Source organism: Budorcas taxicolor, chromosome 20 (genome assembly GCF_023091745.1).
Source record: "Budorcas taxicolor isolate Tak-1 chromosome 20, Takin1.1, whole genome shotgun sequence".
In the NCBI taxonomy this organism is placed as follows: domain Eukaryota; kingdom Metazoa; phylum Chordata; class Mammalia; order Artiodactyla; family Bovidae; genus Budorcas; species Budorcas taxicolor.
The window spans coordinates 7,537,030-7,556,869 of NC_068929.1; the positions used below are offsets into that span (position 1 = coordinate 7,537,030).

General features: G+C 51.5%; 1 protein-coding gene across 3 annotated transcripts in view; it reads right to left on the reverse strand.

The window, feature by feature from the left end:
- The window catches only part of STK10 (serine/threonine kinase 10), a 153,645-nt gene that overhangs the window by 61,432 nt on the left and 72,373 nt on the right, over positions 1 to 19,840 (reverse strand). For all 3 annotated transcript variants that reach the window (XR_008201176.1, XM_052658962.1, XM_052658961.1), the window contains exons 5-9: positions 13,292 to 13,364; positions 12,164 to 12,358; positions 11,523 to 11,604; positions 2,575 to 2,709; positions 290 to 832 (exon numbers count right to left, since the gene is read on the reverse strand). Coding sequence is in view for 2 of the 3 variants with exons in the window: in XM_052658962.1 (XP_052514922.1) it covers positions 290 to 832; positions 2,575 to 2,709; positions 11,523 to 11,604; positions 12,164 to 12,358; positions 13,292 to 13,364 (1,028 nt within the window). In the remaining variant the exon portion in view is untranslated. The remainder of the gene's footprint in view (positions 1 to 289; positions 833 to 2,574; positions 2,710 to 11,522; positions 11,605 to 12,163; positions 12,359 to 13,291; positions 13,365 to 19,840) is intronic.

A 19,840-nucleotide genomic window follows, 5' to 3' on the forward strand; every position in this document is an offset into this window, starting at 1 on the left:
TCCGGAATTCTCTCTCCCTAGTTTGACCAAGGCCTTTAACCAAACCCAATTTAAACAGAACCCCAAACTGAAATTAAAACTCAAACCTACTGCCTGACATGACTTAACCCCAGACTGAAATATTTGGGGGATTAAACAGCGATTCAAACAAAGGGCTCCTAAGAAAGAGAAATCTCATGAACCACTTAAAATGCAAGGCAGCCACCGGACGCTCTCACAACCCAACATTGAGCAGCAGCAACTTCTGCAGAACGCCTGCCCCAAGCCCGTGGCTAAGAGGTGCGGTTACCTTGATGGACAGAGAGCCTGACTCCTTGTTCACGGACAGGTCTGCTGACAGGGAGGTGCCGAAGTCCGTGCTCCCGGAGGTGGAGACGCTGCCACAATCCGAGTCCCTCTTGGAAAAGCTCTGCGCCCCCGGGGTGGGCAGCTCCAGACTGCCATTCGTCAGCTCCCCACGCAAGGTCTCCAGGGCGCTGCTGTTGGGACGGCTCTGGCTTGCTTTCTGGGACCTGCTGGCCACTGGACTGAGGTCCCCACCCTGGTCAGCGGCTTGCTTCTCCTCGGACACCTGAATTCTGGCACCCATGGACACCGGTCGGAACTTCCGGAGGGGCACAGGCACCGCCAGGCCGTTCTCGTTTCCAGGGGCCACATCCGGGGGGCTGGTGGCCGGGAGGGCCCCGTCCCCAGGGGGCTCACTGGGCCCATTCGCACCGTCCTGAGGCTGGCTGGGAGGTGGTGGGGTGAAAGGTGATTCTTTGAGAAGTTTGTCTGCATCGAGGCTCAGCTGACTCACCTCAGAGGAGTCTCGAGTGTGGTTCTCCAGAGGCTAGGAAAAAACAGACAGTCAAGGCCACGGTCCTGTGTGTCTGAGCAAGAGTCAGAGACACAGCGAGGCTGGACAGTCAGACACCCACAGGGTTCAGAAGAGGGCCAGGGAGGTCTCATAGGCACCTCTCTAGTGAGCCACAGTCCTCCCCACTCCCTGCTGCCCAACCAACAATAAAGTTACCGCTTGCTTTCAGGAGCAGGTACTCCTCCTCGGAGTGGAGCCAACCGCGGCCAGCTAGACAGCTTGGGCCCTGTCTAAAGCGGGCAACGGCTACCATGCTCCAGCCAATCATGAAAGCCTAGGAAAATTGGGTCCCCTGAGCCCAGACCTTCCAATTTTTCAAGACAAGCTGGAATCTGGAGTTTTCCATGCCATCTCCCAATTTTTAGATAGCAACTAATTCAAATTTTTAAAAAGTCACAGAAAGGCCAAGCCAAACTAATCCAGAGGCTAGATTTCAGTCTACTAACCACTATGTTTTCTATGTTTTGTTTTTGTGTTTTAGAGCTTTTGGGGGTAAAAGTACCGAAAATGTTGTTATTGTGAAACAGAAAAAGGATTTCTGCGGATGAAACATAAACGTCCCCCTGAATGAATAAAATAAACACCCACGTAGCCACCTTCCAGGTCAAGAGTGGGACACATCCCAGACTTGAGACCCTCCCCTTGTCCAGGAGGGTCTCCCTGTGTCCAGCCTCCCCTTGACATTGTCCTGACCTTGATCTCTAAGTGTTAGAGGTTAGTTATAGGATTCACACACCAGCTCCGGCTCCTCCCAGGGATGAATTACACTTGAGGAAGTGCTATATCATCCTTCCCAAACAGACAGGCCTGGACAAGCCTCGCTAGGTCCACAGCACCATCTGGGCAGTCAGTCTCCCCACCTGGAGGAAGCTGTCCCCAAATGACTAGACCAGGGACCCGAAAGTAGTAGTTCAGGACAGAATCCAGCCCACAGATGTGTTTTGTTTGGCTCAAATGTTTTGTGAAAATTTAAATTAGCTTTAAGGCTCCCTGGTGGCTCAGAGGGCAAAGTATCTGCCGTCAATGCAGGAGACTTGATTTCAGTCCCTGGGTTGGGAAGACTCCCTGGAGAAGGGAATGGCAGCCCACTCCAGTATTCTTGCCTGGAGAATCCCACGGACAGAGGAGTCTCAAGGGCTACAAGACCATGGGATTGCAAAGAGTCGGACACGACTGAGTGGCTAACACAAACGTTTCGTAAAAAGTTTAAATTAGCTTTAATTTAAATTTACACTCAGCCGAGCGCTGAAGCTGCAGATGGGTTACGAGAGTACTAAGACATGGGTCCCCTGGGCCCTCGCGATGGCCAGATGGGGTCTGGGGTGCTCGGAGCCTCTGATCACAGGCAGCCTTTCCATGCACCGAGCCCACCACGTGCTACACACATCCTCATTCTGTATGTGAGTCACGACAGGGAGCAGGCTGGGAAGCAAAAGGAGTCCACCACTAACTTTTAAAACCTGGAAAATCCCACAGAAAAGTCCGATTCCTGGTCTTCCCTGAAGATTACAGGATCTGGCCAACACACCCTGCGGCCTCATCCCGACCCTTGTGCTGTCTTACGTAACTGGTGGCGTGGGAGCCTGTGACCTCTGAGCTGGGAAAAGAACAGAAGGGAACCTCTCCTGCGCCTCCCGGTGCCCTTCCGCCCCAGCTGAGGCCTGCGGGGACCCCATCCCTTCCCAGTGCTCCCCGGCACCCCCTGATCTCCTTACAGAGGCAGCCTCCACCGCATCCTCCTCGTCCCCCTCATCTCGGCCGTCTTCAATCTCTTCCATCACTTCAGCCTTGGCCTCGGCCACCAGCTCCCGCAGGGCCTTGTTGCTGGTGACGCTGCTGACGAAGGGATGCTGAGAGGGGCAAGACAGCTGGGTGAGAATCACAGCGGGAGAGGGCAAGGATGGTGAGGAGGGGTACCCAAGGCCGGGGAAGGCGATCCCCAAGGCAGAGGGGGCTGCTGGCAGCATCCCTCAGGGAGATGTGAAATTGAACTTGGTCAGGCAGACCCAGAGGCAGCTCAGAAAGTCCTGTGTGTGGTGAAAGAGGGCAAACACCGGCTCCGCTGTTCACTAGCTGTGTGACCCTAGCAGGTTCCTTTCCCTCTCTGAGCTGTGAGCGCCTCACCTCTGCATGGAGAAAATTATACCACACCCACAGGGGTGGTATGAGGGGGGAAGGAGAAGCACAGAGAGGAGTTTAGCCCAAAGTGGGAGCAAAAAAATAATGTTTCAGGATGGTTATTTGTGTTTGTTAATTTATTTTTTATTTTTATTTCTTTGGCCATGCCATGCGGCTTGTGGGATTTCAGTTCCCTGACTAGGGATTGAACCTGGGCCCTCAGCAGTGAATGCATGGAATCTTAACCACTGGACTGCAGGGAATTCCCTGTTAATTTACTTCTTAAAAAGATTTTAAAGATGTAGTTTTAAAAATATTGGCTTCCCTGGCTCAGTCAGTAAAGAATTGCCTGCAATGCAGGAGACTGCTTGTAATGCAGGAAACCCAGGATAATATCTAGTATGTACTTACATCGTATAATATATAATATATAGTATGTACACACAGTATAATATATAGTATGTACATACATATACACACATACACTTTATTGAGGAATTACACACAGAAAAGTTCACAAATCATTAAGCTCAGTGACTTTTTCCATATATACAGACTTAGTATAACCACCACCCAGCTCGAGACACAGAACATTTCCATCACTTCAGGAAGGTCCCCATCCCCCTTGCAGTCAAACCCACTGCCCTCAGCCATCAAGCCCCAGAGACTAGTTTTGCTTGTTATTTAACTCCATCTGAACAGAATCCCAAAATATGTAGTCTTTTGTAGTTGGCTTTCTTCACTCAATACAACTAAGCTGAGACTATGAGAGTCCCCTACCTTGTTGCATGTCAGTAAACTGTTTCTTTTTTAATTTTTTTAAAACTTACTTTTGTTTATTTTTTAAAATTTTGTGGCTACCGCACGTGGTATGCAGGATCCTAGTTCCCCAACCAGGGATCAAACTCATGCCCCCTGCAAGGGAAGCAAGGATTCCTAACCACTGGGATGACTGACAGGGAGGTCCGACTGTTCCTTTTTGATTCCTGTGCAGTATTCTATCGCGTGACAATGGCACACGATATTCTTTCTGCGGCTGATGGCCACTTCTGTTTTAATAAAGCTGCTATGGAAATGCTTGTATAGGTCTTGGGTTTTGCAAAATCTTGAGGCCAAGTGGTATATGTTATATTCTGAGGCATTTTCAGAAATGTCACATCTCTAAAAAGTAAAAGTTATTTCATGGTCCTTGGAATACACCCAAGCTTTTAAGGCCTCAGGAGATTTTAAGGCCTACTGCAAGTCTGCCCTGCATCAGGGAGTGGAAAGGGATGCAGGATTCCTCAATCTCCCACACTCACCCAGGGCCGCTTAGAAAGGCACAGTGGCTCCATGTGGCTAAGTCTCCGAGCTCCCAAAGCAGGGGGCCCAGGTTCGACCCCTGGTCAGGGAACTAGGTCCCACATAACACAACTAAAGGCCCGGCGCAGCCAAATAAATAACAATAAATAATTTTTTTTTAAAAAGAAAGGCATGTTAGGGGTGGTCATCAAGTTGGAATGTGCTCATTTGAAATTTGCAGGAAGGCTCCAATGAAATTCACTGTTTTTACTGTCAGAAAATTTATCAGTGGAGGAACAGTGTCAACAGGATTGTAGGGTAGTATCTAAATGACTAAAGAGAATAAATTTTGTAGCACCCTGAAAACACATTCACAACAGATAGGGCTGCTACAGATCATTCTTATCTGCTCATTCGTTTTTATCTGTTCGGTTCATTTGTGAACGGCCAGGAGCAACACCTGTTCACCTGGGCACCTGACACTGCGCACCGGAAACCAACGCAGCTCACTCCTTTAGAGAGCTCTGTCGCTCAGACCACCCTAAGCCAGCTGCACTTCCTCTAGTCAGCACCAACTTTGGAAGGCATGAAGAATTTAATTTCTCATCCTTCTCTCCCACACCCCTCTTCATTCGGCGATTCACGCCTCGGTCCCATGTTGAGGCCAGCAACGTGGCAGGTGCTGAAATGAGGCCAAACAAGCAGACAGGCAAGGTCCCTGGCCTTGGGAAAGACGAGGGGCATGCCACCAGATGGCAAGAACACTTCTCAGGTCAGGTAAGAGGACAGCGGAGGCTGGAGGAGCATGGGCCTGGGGTGCTAGAGTCTGTTTAGGTCAGAGGGGCCCCCTTGGGAGGGGACACTCAAGTTGAGACCTGAGGGGATGAAGAGGGGCCGCCGACCAGGGAAAGTTCTGGGCACAGAGAATTCCAGGCAGGAGCATAAGCGAGTACAAAGGCTGAGCAAAGCAGTGCTATAAACAGGGACCCTTCAGAGGTGTCACTCCAGCAGCCAAGCGGCTCTGAAAGGTCTTGAGTTGGATGTTAATAAGAGCTGACTCATTTGAAAAGACCCTGATGCTGGGAAAGATTGAGGGCAGGAGGAGAAGGGGATGACAGAGGATGAGATGGTTGGATGGCATCACTGACTCAATGGACATGGGTTTGGGTGGACTCCGGGAGTTGGTGATGGACAGGGAGGCCTGGCGTGCTGCGGTTCATGGGGTCGCAAAGAGTCGGACACAACTGAGTGACTGAACTGAACTGGGGGAAGCAGGAGAGTATAGCAGTGCACACTGCGGGCTCTACCCTTGAGACCAGGCTGCCCGGAGTAAAATCCCACTTCCAACAACTTGGACAAGTCAACTTCTCTGAGCCTCAGTTTGCTCATCTGTACCCTAGGAATAATAGTATGGATGTTCTAAGCATTGTAGTAAGAGCTCAAAATATGGCTCAAAAAATCACCTGCACAATCACACCACTACCATCATCCTCATCACCAGCACCAGCACCACCATCACTACTTTCACCACCATCACCATCCCCACCACCATTATCACCACCATCAGAAGGATGGCAATCAGAGAAGCCTGTTAGCACCAGTCTGCACTCCCAGCCATTGCCGTTCCCTCCTGCATCCCCACAGAGCACAGTGCTTTAGAACTGAGGATGAGAATCAGATCCCAAATGTTCCCAAGCTTCACATTGCACAACCTCACACATGTGAACTTGAGCAAGAAGCCACGGGACACTTCACTGCAGTGGCTGAAGCAGATGCAGCAGAAACAAATAATGCAGACACAGGCTTCTGGAAACACCAGGTTTTCATCAAGCCACATCACATATTGACCAAATTAGTGGTTCTCCAGCTTGGCCAGAAGCTGTGCTTTCTTGAGGCTGAACATCTGCTCCATGGCCTCCCTTGAGTACCCCGGGGTCTTTAGGAAGTGGAGGGGGAACTGTGGGGAAGAAAGCTTCTGATGAAGGGCAGGCGAGCAGGGCCACTCCCCTGGACCCCAAGCTCCTGGAATCCCCGGGCAAGCGAGGCTGGCAGACGGAGCAGGCCCTCCTGTCTGATGAGGCCCAGAAGACTGCTTTGTAAGCTGCTCTGGGACACAAAGCACAGACACCCACTGACCCGGCTCTGTCACCTCCGGGATGTGTTTAAAAGGAGAGGCAGTGTGCAGCACAGGAAGGCGTGGGACCTTCCCCGGCGGCCAGCACGCTGTGTGCCACCTGGGGACAGGCTCATCTGGGCACAGGGTCCCTGGGAAGGTGCTCAGGTGCCCCCAAGAAAGACCCGGACCAGAGGGGACGCAGCAGTCTGCTCCTTCAGGACGAGGACAGCTGCTTTGTGCTGTCTCTGAGGCAAGCCCCATGAAGCCGCAGAGCTTACCGACCGGCACCCAGCGTCCAGCCAGGACCTCTGCTGCCATCTGCGTGGTCAGCCTTCCAAGACATTGAGCCTAGTTTTCCTCTGTGTACTTAAAACTCATCAGCTGGGAACTTCCCTAGTCCAGGGGTTAAGACTCCGCCTTCAATGTAGGCAGCATGGGTTAGATGCCTGGTCAGGGAACTAAGATCCCATATGCCACACAGTGTGACCAAATAAAAAGAGAAAATTAAAACAAAAAAGAAACCACCAACCGGGATATCCCACACTCCAAGACTAGCTTTAAAAAATGCCTAATAATAAAAATTGAAAAAATAAAAATAAAAATAAATAAAGCCTAATAGTATTTCCAAGTTTTCAGGTATCAGTATTTTTCCTTCATTATCCTTTCCCCACCTCCTAACTTTCTTCCTTCTCTTCTCTCTCTCCTTCATGCATTCAGAGAGTGGTCAGATGAACAGGTTTGGAACCAGATGACCAGAAATCAGCTCTGTCACGTACATGCTGTGTGACCTCGTGCAGGCTACTTGACCTCTCTGTGTCTCAGCTTCTTATCATCTGTTTGACGGAGATCCAAACAATACTTACTTCACAGAGTTGTTATGAAGATTAAATTAGTTAACATTCGCTAAACATTTAGAATCGAACCTGGCATGGGAAAAAGGTTACATAACAGTTTACTAAGTAAAAATAAATATATTTAGCAAATATTTAGTCAAAGGCCCTCTCTGTACCAGGCACTGTTCTGGATGACTAGGGCACACTGGTGGCAAAAAAAAAAAAAAAAAAGCTGCTGTCCCCAGGGAGCTGACATGCTAGTCAGGATGATTAACAATAAACTTGATAAACAAGTCATATTCTCTAAGTGTGACGTGCCATGGAAAAACTAACAGCGGTGCAGGAGGACTTCCCCGGTGGTCCAGTGATTGAGAAGCCGCCTTCTAATGCAGCAGACATGGGTTCCATTCCTCGCTGGGGAACCAAGATCCCACATGCCTCATCTAAGACCCAATGCAGCACCCCCCCAAAATAATGTAGGGCACAGGAAGGAGAATTAGGAGTGTGAGGGGTGCAGGTGATTTGCAGTTTTAAATAGAACACCTGGGGCAGGCCTCACTGAGAAGCTGCCCTGTGAGCGACGATTTGAAGAAAGGAAAGAGGTGGAGGCGTCTACGGGAAGAGCAGCCCAGGCATAGCGGACAGCCAGAGCAGGGCCCTGAGGCAGGAGGGAGCCTGGAGTGTCAGCAAGGAGGCTGGCTGGCTGGGGAGGAGGGAGGGGGTGAGAGAGGGACAGATCTGAGGGATCAAGGTGAGATGGGCACTGCGACTCTGGATTTTATCCTGCGGAAGATGGAAGTCTCAAGCGGCATGGACTCAGGAGGTATAGGAGCGGACTTGTGCTCTTCCCTCGGCCACAGTGGAGGTGGTGAGAAGTGGCTGGATTCTGGGCATGTCAGAAGGCAGAGATGACGGGACTCCCTGGTAGAATGGATACAGAGTGTGTGAGAAAGACAGGGTAATCCCTCTGAGAAGATGGCTGCAAGGTTTGGGGCCTGACTGCTGGCAAGGTGGGGCTGCCATCAACTGGGATGGGAAAATCATTGCTAGAACATATTTGGGGAAAGATCAGTGGCAGACTTGTTAAGTTTGAGATGCCTGTGGACACCTAAGGCGGGTAGAGAATACTAAGGAGGGTGGAGGGTAAACAATCAGACAAAAGGGTCTGGGGTTGAGTGGGGCAGTCTGGGCTGCACGCAGAAATGCAGGAGCTGTCACAAACTTAGCGAGCCCATCGAGGTGATGGAGATGGAGGAAAAGGCCCTGGCAAACCTCGTGTGAATCAGCTGGAGAAAGAATCAGCTGGAGAAAGAGAACAGCCAAAGAGACAGGCTAGTGACCAGTGAGAAGGAAGGAAACCAAAAGGGCGTGGAGACCTGACATCAGGTACCGACAGCAAGGAAGATGAGGGTCGCCTGCGACCGCTGCTGGGGCCAGCAAAACCAGCCCTGCAGCCTGAGCTGACCATGATGTCCAGAGGTGCCAACAACCTTGAAAAGTACGCTGTGCTAGAGTGGAGCAGGTTTAAGAGCAAATTCAACAAGCGTATACTGCGCACCGATGATGCCCCAGACATCAGGTGGCTACAGACCTGCATCCACTCACACACTTCTGTGATGTGAGCACGATCCACCTCCTGCAGAGGAGGAAACTGAGGCTCAAGGTGAGGACCACTCAGATTCCTGGTGGGTGAGCCTGATTTCAGAGCCTGGGGTACCACCAAGTGATAACAGTCCCAACTAATACCCAGGCAAGCGAATGAATGGACCACAAGCCAGCAGGGGCAGAAGTCAGTCGGCTGAAGGCAGAATGCAGGGAATGATGAGGGCCAGGAGGAATCAGCAGTCAGCCAAAGGCTGAGGAGGGGGCGTGATCAGCTCTGGAGGAGGCGCTGACTGGCAGGACGGGATCTGGGCTTGCATCTGGCCACTCAAAGCCAGGTGACCTCGGTAGGCCAGTTCTGTTCCCTGAGCCTTGGGACCTCACCTACGGGGGGAACAATGCCCCACCCTCCCTAACTCAAAAGATAAACAGGCACATGGGAAAAGTTGACGGTAGCCTAAGCTCTGCAAGGAGTTTTATTTATGCGGAGGGATCTCTCTTTTCTTCTGCAAGCCTTCTGACTTAGCAAAGAGTCCTCTGACAGGAAGGTTTTTTTCCCCCAACTATGGAAAGGAAATTCCTAGCCCAGGCTGAGGTTCCCGGGCTGCCATGGGAGATGAGAGACAGCTGGTCTCTTCACGGCTGTGTCCTGGAGGCCGGATGTTCCAGGCCGGGAGGTGACTGTTCACAGGAAACAATCGGCCCCAAGGAGCCTGGAGCTCTCGCATCTGACGATGGCGGCAGGCCCACCCCACCCCCACCGCTGGCTGCCCAGACCGTCCCTGCCCAACGCCTCCCCACGCCTCTGTCACTCCAGCCACGTGACTGTAAACACAGTGCAGAAGCCCACAAGGAGCAATCGTGACCCCGAGCAGACAACCCCAGTCTGCATCCCCATTTCTTTCCACTTTTAAACACTTTAATTCAAGGCGTCAAACCGTCACTGATCACAGCACTGCACAGTTTAGCTAGGCACTTTCCAGGATCTTCCCCTCAACCCTCACAACGACCCTGTAAGGGGAGGGGGGCTGACTATTATCCCCACTTCAGAGTGGGAACAGGGTCACGGCGGGGTGAAGCCCCTCAAGCAGGGTCCCACAGCCAGGACTGAACCCAGGCCTTCCCACCCTCAGGCCACACACTTCACCACTGTGCACAGAGCCCAGAGGGGCACCCTGAGCGCCAGCCCAGCCCCAGTGCCTGGCTCACAGGAAGTCAGCGCTGGGAAAAAGCGGCTGCATGTGAAGAGAGCCTCCAGGGCGTGGTGGGGCGCGGCCCCCTCTCCTCCCACCACAGTCAGAGACGATCACACAGGGGGAAGCTCTAGAGTGGTGGACGGGGTGGAGGGCCAGCCCCTGCCCGACCCCAGACCTGCGTCCTCTCCCAGCAGTCTTGGTGCCCCCAGGGACAGTGGCCAGGCGACCCGGAGACTGCTGGGTGAGTGGTGCGTGCAGGTTTTCAAACACAGCTGCCAAGGTTCCAACACTCACCCCGCCGGCTGCAGACACGAGGGCCCAAGGCAACAGCTCTGGACAAGGGTGGCTCACAGCTACTTCCAGTATTTCAAACAGCTTCAAGGAAGCCACCATCCACTTCCCCACCCAAAGGTCATTCAGCTAGCTAAGGGGATGCTCCCCGAGTCACATGTCACCCTGGCTGGTCTCCTAGATGCCACGTCCAACAGCCAGAGAGACCTTTGTAAGTCAGTGTTTCCCTCCAAACCCTCACAGGTGCCCTGTCCCAAACAGGGTGAAGTCCACGTCCTCCCAAGGTCCTATGTGACTCTCCGTGACCTGGTCCAGCTCTCCTTTGGAAGGCTGCTCCCACCATTAGCCCTTTGCTGGGAGCCTGGATTTGGAGAGGGTTCCCACTGTGAGCTGACAAGAGGGGCTGACTCAGCCTGCACTGTGCAAATGATGGGGTCCATGCTGACCACCTGCTCAGCTTTCTGGAGCCTGGAACTCTGGTCCCTGCCAGCAGAGGCTGCCCACGTGGTCAGCTGCCAGTGAAACCCTAGGCCCCGAGTTCTCCAACATGCTTCCCAGGGAAACAACACTTCACTTGTGCCGCCAGAGCATAGAGCTGGGGAACTCGGTGTGTCCTCTGTGATTCCACAGGAGGGGACTCTAGGCACTTCTGCCGGTTTTCCCATGCGCCTTTTTCTCCGCATCCTTTTGCTCTAATAGTCACGGTGGAGAGACTGACTAGATGCTTCGTACCCAGAGTCCGCTTGGGGAACCACTGAGCCTGGGACTGGACACACTCCGTGCAGCCCTGATCTTGTCTCCAGTCCACCGACCTCCCACATCCCTGTGTTCACCCCAGCCCCTGCACCCAGGCCTCCTGGCTCTGCCAGCTGCACCCATCATGCCCCCATCCCAGGCCTCCACCTCCACTCTCGAGCACCACGTGTGGTCCCCCTCGCCTCCTCTGGGTGTTGGCTCGCAGAGCCCCTCGCGTCCTCCTTTCACAAGAGAGCAGCCCCTCCCCTGTGCTGCTCACTGGCTGCCTGTCCCCTTCCCCCAGGTTAGCCCCATGTGGACAGGACTCTGGTCTCCCTTCGCCCTCCCTGCGCGAGGGCTGGCGGGTATGGGTGCCCAGGGCACACTGGCTGATGAATGAACGGCTGTGCACGACGCCCCCAGGGCAGGGCGAGGACGAACCCAGCTTCCGGGTCAAGGCAGGCAGCCACCTGGGAGGGGCGACCACTCACCTCCAGGAGCTGCGCAGCGCTGGGCCGTGTCTCTGGGTTCTTATCCAGGGCCGTCTTCAGGAAATCTCGGAACTCTGCAGACCTGGGAGGACAGACCGGTGGGGGCAGTGAGCTGGGAACAGGGAAGAGCCCAGAAGACTTCCCGCACCAGGGACTCCACTCTCCTGAGAGTCGCGTGCTTCCCAAACACGCCCCTCAAAGGACAAAGGGAGCCTTTATAAGCGAGCCAGCGGAGGCGACCTCAGGACGACCTCTGGTCACTGACAGAGGGGATGCAGAATCAGAGAGGGGGCTTGCCCGAGGCCACGCATCGGAACACAGCCGTGCTGGGGGTTTGAGTCCCAGCTCGCAGCCCAGGGTTGCGCCGTGTGGCTGCAGCGGCTCGTGTGGTCTCTTATTCCTTCAGCAGGACCCAGCTTATTTGGGTTCCGCAGTCTGCGTGGATGGAGAGCTGATGCTCAGAGCACAGAAGGAGGAAGGAGCTCTGAGGGCCCAGGGGGCTCAGAAAAAGCCTACCGACCCCAGGCCTGACTGCTCCCCAACTGTGAGGCCGAGCCCTGGCACCCCACCTCCTCCCCCACCGGCCCTGCCGCCCAGGGCCGCCCTGCAGACACCCCCGGGCAGGCCTCCTGGCTCCTTACCACTTAGAGGGCGAGAGCAGTGTGGGAGGGTCGGACTTGGCGATCTTGAGCAGCACCCGCATGGGGTTGAGCTCGTGGTGCGGGGGCTCGATCTGGGCCATCTCAATCAGCGTGATGCCCAGCGACCAGATGTCGGCCTTGTAGTCGTATGGGGTGTCCTTCATGGTCTCACACATCACCACCTCGGGGGCCATCCTGAACCGACCAGGGGACAACAGAGCGCTAAGACCCTGGCCTCCGCAGGCGCCTCCTGGAGGGTCAGGGTCAAGGCCCAGCGCGAGCACTCCCAGGTCCTGATGTGCGCTCCTTCCCACCCACTATCTTCCTCAGACGGTTTCCTCACAAAAGGATGCCTTCCAAGCAGCTTCACAGCCCAGTCCTGCTGCAGCTCCGACTCCTACCAGAAGAGGGCAGCAGCAATCCAGAACACAGGGTCCTGGGGAAGGGGCGGGTGGGGGCAGGGCGGAGGGGCCGGGGAGATCCGGGGACGGGGACGGGACGGGGTGCGGGGAGAAAATTATCAGCAGAGAGAGGGGCGGGAGAGAAAAGGAGAGGAGGAGTAAAAGGGGAGAGAGAGAGGGTGAGTAATAAGCAGGCAAAAAAGGAACCCAACTCCACGATGGGAAGGAAGTAAAGCAGAAAGTAGTTAGGTGTGAAACTGAGAGAGGCTTTTTCTTTTTGGAAAAGAAGGGAGCAAAACGGACTGGAAGAGTCTAGGGAGACTTCATGTAAGCATAGCAACCGAACTCATACTGTTCATCTTCCTGGCCCCAGCTCTAGCTCTGGGTCTGCCTGTCAGTCTACACTTGTTAATTCATCAAGAACCATTCTCCAGGGAAAGTCAGTCCTTATTAGTGGAACACTTTCTATATGCACCATCCCATTTAATCCTCACAATACCACATCATATAGGCACTATTACACCCCTGATTTCACAGATGACTAAACCGAGGCACAAAAAGCTGGGTAATATGGCCAAGGTCTCGGCGCGCGCAGGCTCAGACCTAGCAGGCTGACTCAGGAGCCCCTGCCTGTCCTCTCCCCTCCAGCCGAGCCAGGGGTCACCAAGGGGACATGGAGGTGTGACGTTCAGTCCACCATCCCATTTCCAGAGGCTACACGACTCACCAGTAAGGCGTTCCTATGAAGGAATCTCGCTTCTGCAAAGTTTTCAGATTCTTGGCAGACACACCGAAGTCAGCTGCAAGGCAAGAATCTCAGATAGAGGACTGGATGGACATTCCTCCACCCACGGCCCTGGGGTGTGGACACAGAGATTCGCGTTCCAAATCAACTAACAGATGCCATTTTCTGTCTAGCAAATTAGTGATCATTAAAAAATAATAATACCCACTGCTGTAAGAAGTATGCACCTTCCTACCTGCTAATAAGAATATAAATTGAAGAGGCTTTTAGGAAAGCAGTTTGGCAATAAATAGCAAGAACTTCTAAAATACCCATACTTGGGACATCCCTAGTGGTCCTGTGGTTAAGACTTTGAGCTCCCAGAGCAAGGCGCGTGGGTTTGATCCCTGGTTGGAGAATTAAGATCCCACATGCTGCACGGTGCAGACTGAAAAAATAAATAAATAAAATAAGACACCCATAGTCTTCTGGTGCAGTAATCCAAATCTAGGAGTCTACCTTAATGAAACAATCTTCTTTCTCTTTTTTGGCAGCACCTTGCAGCTTGGGGGATCTTAGTTCCCCAACCAGGCCCTCAGCAATGAAACCACAGAGTCCTAACCATTGCACCACCAGGGAATTCCCTGAAATAATCTTAAATATAAAAACATTATGGGTAATGATTGTTCACCAAAATGTCATTATAATATATACAACTTAAAAACAGGCATCATTGCTTAGCTTTCATGGAGCGATTTTTTAAATTCTTATGTGCAGTATATAATACATTCTGTCCTTTCTAAAAAGGATTTAAGATTATGTATCATATATACAAACGTACACACAAAGAAAAATGAACTAGGATGTGAAGAACTGAAACATTAGAAAAGACCCTGATGCTGGGAAAGATTGAAGGCAGGAGGAGAAGGGGATGACAGAGGATGAGATGGTTGGATGGCATCACTGACTCGATGGACATGAGTTTGAGCAAGCTCCAGGAGATGGTGAAGGACAGGGGAGCCTGGCGTCCTGCCGTCCATGGGGTCGCAGAGAGTCGGACACGACTGAGCAACTGAACAACAATGAGAAAGAAGCATATTAGTCGCTCAGTCGTGTCCGACTCGCCGCGACCCCATGGACTGTATTTCCACCAGGCTCCTCTGTGCGTGGAATTCTCCAGGCAAGAACACTGGAGTGGGTAGCATTCCCTTCTCCAGGCAATCTTCCCAACCCAGGGATTAAACCCAGGTCTCCTGCACTGCAAGCAGATTCTTCAGCATCTGAGCCACCAGGAAAAGCAAGAAAGAAGGTAAAGACTAAATAACTGAACAGATTACGTGTGATACACACACATATGGTGGAATATTTTATAGTCAGTAACGTTTTAAAATATTTTATTCAATATTTCAATACTGAATTATACATAATATTCAACTTTAATATACATTTAATAATGATAATAGATGAGGGAGACTAAGAGGCACAAACTTCCAGTTATAAAATAAATGACTCACAGGAATGAAATGTACAGTGTAGGGAATATAGTCAGTAACAATGTAATATCGTTGTGTGGCAATAGATGGTCTTATAGCAGTGATCATTTTATAATGTGTAGAGAAATCAACTTACTACGTTTTACACCAGGAATCAATATAGTGTTGTCAACAAACAAACAAACTCACAGAAAAAGAGATTGGATCTATGGGGGGTGGGGGTTGGGGGAAGGAGAATTAGCTGAAATTAGTCAAAAGGTACAAACTTGCAGTTATAAGACAAATAAGTACTAGGAATGTACTTAAATATGTTTAAATATAATTAAGCACAATAAATATATATATAAATAAATATAACATTACTATATGTTATATATGAGAGTTGTTAAGAGAGTAAATCCTAAGAGTTCTCATCACAAGGAAAAAATTTTTTTCTTTTATTTTGTAACCACACAAATGGATATTCGCTAAATTTACCATAATAATCATTTCATGGTGTATGTAATTCCAATCGTTATAATGTAACCTTAAACTGACATAGTGCTGAATGTCAGTTATATCTGAATAAAAATGTAGGGAAAATAAAATTTTAAAACACCATGTGTGCTAAGTCGCTTCAATAGTGTCCAACTCTGTGTGACTCTGTGGACTATAACCCGCCAGGCTCCTCTGTCCATGGGGTTCTCCAGGCAAGAATACTGGAGTGGGTTGCCATGCCCTCCTCCAGGGGATCTTCCCAACCCAGGGATCAAACCCACACTTCTTCTGTCTCCTGCATCGGCAGGCAGGCTCTTTACCACCAGTGCCACCCGGGAAGTCTAAAACAACAAATATTGAAATATTCAACGTTTAATAGAATAGGAAACTATTTTATTGGTGTATTTATATAGGCTCAACAGGAAAGGGAGAGGATGCATATCTGAATATACTGCATGGTTGGAATTATGCCCTACCTCCCCGCAAAAGAGCAGAGCTGCAGCCTGAATTCCTGGAGGAGATGTACTAGCTTGCTTAAACGGTTGTCCATGGACAGAGAGACAAGGTTTCTCCCACTTTTCTGAAGTTTGCCATGACGAAAGCATTTGACTTTCAGGACTAACAAAATAAATTAATACAATTTCTCTTTACACACATCCATCACCACCACCCATTGCTAAGGGGAGAGGCCAGCACCACAAAGAGGAACTTTCTCCAGCGCTCCAGCCTTCCGGTGCCAAGTTCCACCTCGATTAAAAGCTGAACTCGAGAGGAAGCAAGACACTGAGAGGCCACTGGAGTGGCAACAGCCAGCCGCCCTGAGAGCCACCACCTGGGTCTGGAGGCCACACTCGGCCATTTCACTCAGACTCACAATTTCAAACCAGGAGCGGGCACGGCGTGGAGCGACAGGCCTGAACCCAAGAGCACGGGGCTCCAGTTTCGCCCCTTCTGTGTCGCTGGGTTCTTTCACCTGTTCATTTAAGTTCCATCTGGAACCACCCGTGAGCTGGAACAGAGAATACAGCGGGGAGAAAGCAAACCAAGTCCGTGCCCTCTGGCAACTCGAACTTCAGTGGTGGAGGCAGCCAGCCATCCCATGAACACCAGCTGTGTCTGTTCACAATCGTGTGACATGATGGGGAGATGGGGGTGCGGGGCTCGAGAGACAAGGAAGGGGGGGGCCTGGGAGAAGTCCAGCTAAGGAAGAAGCCAGAAAACTATTTGGTCTGGCCATCTTACACGCTTACGCGTCCTACAAAAAGCGAAACATTCCAGCAGTGCTGTCATGAGACGTTACGTCTTACTGTTGATGTGTGCGCTCTGGTATACAGATGTCACTGTTGTCACAGCGCTACAGTGAAACACACAAATAAAAACTCAAATTCATAAAAATTTTTTTCATTTCCAGGCAATTCATTCATTCAACAAATACTAACTGAACATCTATTATGTGCCAGGCACTGTTCTAGGCACAGAGAGGAAACAAAACCTTCACCCTCACTGGCCTGTTTTTCTAGTGGTGGAAACAGGCCCTCCACACCAGGGGACTCCTGGCAATGAGAAGGGCCATGCAGGGATAAGGCAGAGACAGGGCTGGTGCGTGTGCGGCTAGTTTAGACAGGAGGTCAAGGGCTAGGGGACCATATTTCCAGGCAGAGGAAACAAGCTGGCTGGAGGGCCCAGGAGGGGCAGAGCAGCAAGGTTGGAAGGGGTGGTCTTAGATAAGGGGAGAGACAGGCAGGGGCCGGGACAGTTACCAAGCCTCTGAGCCTCCGTGTCCCCCCCCACCAGTGACACAGGGCGAGACTGTAGCCCTCACTTTGCAGGGCTGCCGTGAGGATGAAACGGCTCACCTAAGGCACTCAGCTCCAAGCCCAGCTCGTGGTAAGTGCTCCATAATGATAGTGAGTATTCCATCGGGTATTTGAGTAGTACTCCCGAGAGTCTGAGGCGGGGATGAGGCCGAGGCTATACTGAGACCTCCTCCTGGGAATGGTCAGGACTGCTGGCCTCTGAGCCTTAGTCAGCACTAACTGGACAAGAGCTACTCGGTCAGCTGAGGGAAGTGCTCACGGGACAGGCTGGCTACTGGGGCTGGAGAGCTGCTGCCTTTCAGGGTGGGAGCAGCAGCAGCTACAGGGTGAGATGCAAAACCCAGGAAACCCAGGTGAGAGGCCAGCTCTGCCCTGTTGGCCTGGACACGTCACCACCCCTCTGGACTCAGGGGTGAGGACAGGCACCCACGTGGGCCTGGCTCTGCATATAAACACCAACAACGGCTGACATGCCATCCCAGGACACCTTTGGGGAAGAGGGACTGCCTCTCAGACCCAGGGTGAGGCTTCCAGGAGGGACACTGGAGCTGGCCACTCCCATATCTCAGCACCCACTGGTCCCTTCCAAAGAAGACAGTGGAAAAGCAGAAACCACCGACTTTCAAAATGACACACAGTTGGTCCCCAGGGTCCTCCCTAAAACAAGCGCCTGCCAGCTTCTTGGGTGGTTGCTACTTCCCCTTCTGGGGCCCAGCCGGGTGGGGGGGGGCGGCCCCTCCCTGAAGCCCAGGAACCTTGGGCTGTCCCTGGGCCAAGGCAGGGGTAGGGGTGGCCCCATCTGTTTGCTCCCTGAATGGAATTTATAAGCCATGTCCCCTGACAGGTAGACAGCTGCCCTCGAACAGTTCAAAGGGGATTTTCACCAGGCAGTCTCTGTGGTTGAAAACATTCCTCTCTCCCCTTCTCCTATTTTAAAACCAGAATCAGAGACAAAGCAGCAGGCGCGTGGGGACTCCATGAACTATCACTTCCATAAGGGAAGAGGCCATTTCTGCTTTGTCCACAGCTGTACCTGATGCCACATCTGCCACGCGAAACACTCAACAGGGCTATCAAATGAACAACAAGGTAAATGAAGAAACAGAAAAAAAAAATGACAAAACTGGGCCTTAAGACATGTGTTTTCGGGCCTTCCCCACCAGTCCAGGGGTGAAGACTGCATGCTCCCTGCATGCTGCGGCCAAAAACAAACAACGGAAAAAGAAACACGTTTGACAACAACTCTACTTCTGGAAATAAACTCCCAAACCAGACTTCAAATACACATGGAAGCTTCTAAAGCATTATTCAAAAGAGTGAGAGACTGGAAATGACCTGAGCTGCTGCTGAAACCTGACTGGCGGATAGTTCAGGAAATTGAGGCTCTCAGACCATGGGCGGAGGAGCCTGGTGGGCTGCAGTCCATGGGGTCACACAGAGTCGGACATGACTAAGCGACTTCACTTTCACTTTTCACTTTCATGCACTGGAGAAGGAAATGGCAACCCACTCCAGTGTTCTTGCTTGGAGAGTCCCAGGGATGGGGGAGCCTGGTGAGCTGCCGTCTATGGGGTTGCACAGAGTCGGACACGACTGAAGTGACTTAGCAGCAGCAGCAGCAGACCATGAAATCACACAGTTCATAAAAAGGATGAGCTTGCCTTTGTGCTAATTTGGAAGCTGGTCCATAACATGCTATTCCCTCCATGGTGCCGACAGCCCAATGCACAGTGTGAAGTGGACAGTGTGGATGCCAGTTATATCTTAAGAAGAATGACACGTGCATACTGTGAACACACAGACGTCCATAAACACGGAAAACGGACTGGAGGCCATCAAACCTAGTCGTGACCACCTGCCCGGAAGTGGGACTTTGGTGGGGGCAGTGTACTGGGGGTGCCTTACATTTTTTACTGTGTACACTTCATAGACAGTACGCATTGCTTTTATGGTTGGAAAAGCTGAAATACATGTGGTAAGTTGGGGGGGGGGCTTGTTTTTGTTTTTAAGTGAAGCCCAGTGGGGGCCAGGGTGTGGTGAAAGAACTTCACACTCTGCTGGGGGTGTGAACTGGCGCATCCAGCGTGAAGGGCACTCTGGCCTCAGGCATCAACACCGCCTGACACACTGCACACACCCAACAGCCCTGCTTCTGAGCAGCCCTCTAAGCGGTGCGCTTACAGACTGAGAGTCACAGACACGTACACAGGCACGCCCACTGCCACACCGCTCAGGGTCGTGCGAGAAACCTCACGAGACGCCTGAATAGCCAACTTTGGGAGATTCATAAGTTAATCATGGTTTGCACGGCAATGGGATGAAAGAAAAACATGAAGTAACCAGGTTTCTAAGGAACATCTAACGATTTGAGGGGTTATCTGATATTGTTTAATCTTTTTAAAAAGCTGACTGGAAACATATATATTATATATATATGTATATATACCATGATCACACTTAAAAAAAACAAACTACGTGTTGATCTAACAAAAACTACTGCTTAGTGACAACTTACTGGGTGTGCAGCACTACCCAAAGAGGCTTGTGTGCATCATTTACCTTGCTCTGCATATCGCCTTGCATCTCATCAGCATCGCTGTTACTATGTATTTATCATTTGTACCTGTGACCCTCTGGGGCAGGGGAAATTATCATCCTCATTTTACAGGTGAGGACAATGAAGTTTAGAGGGATTCAGTAACTGGCGGATGGCCGCCCAGCTTAAGGACGGGTGTGCCGCTGAGTCCGTGTCCCTTACCACTCTT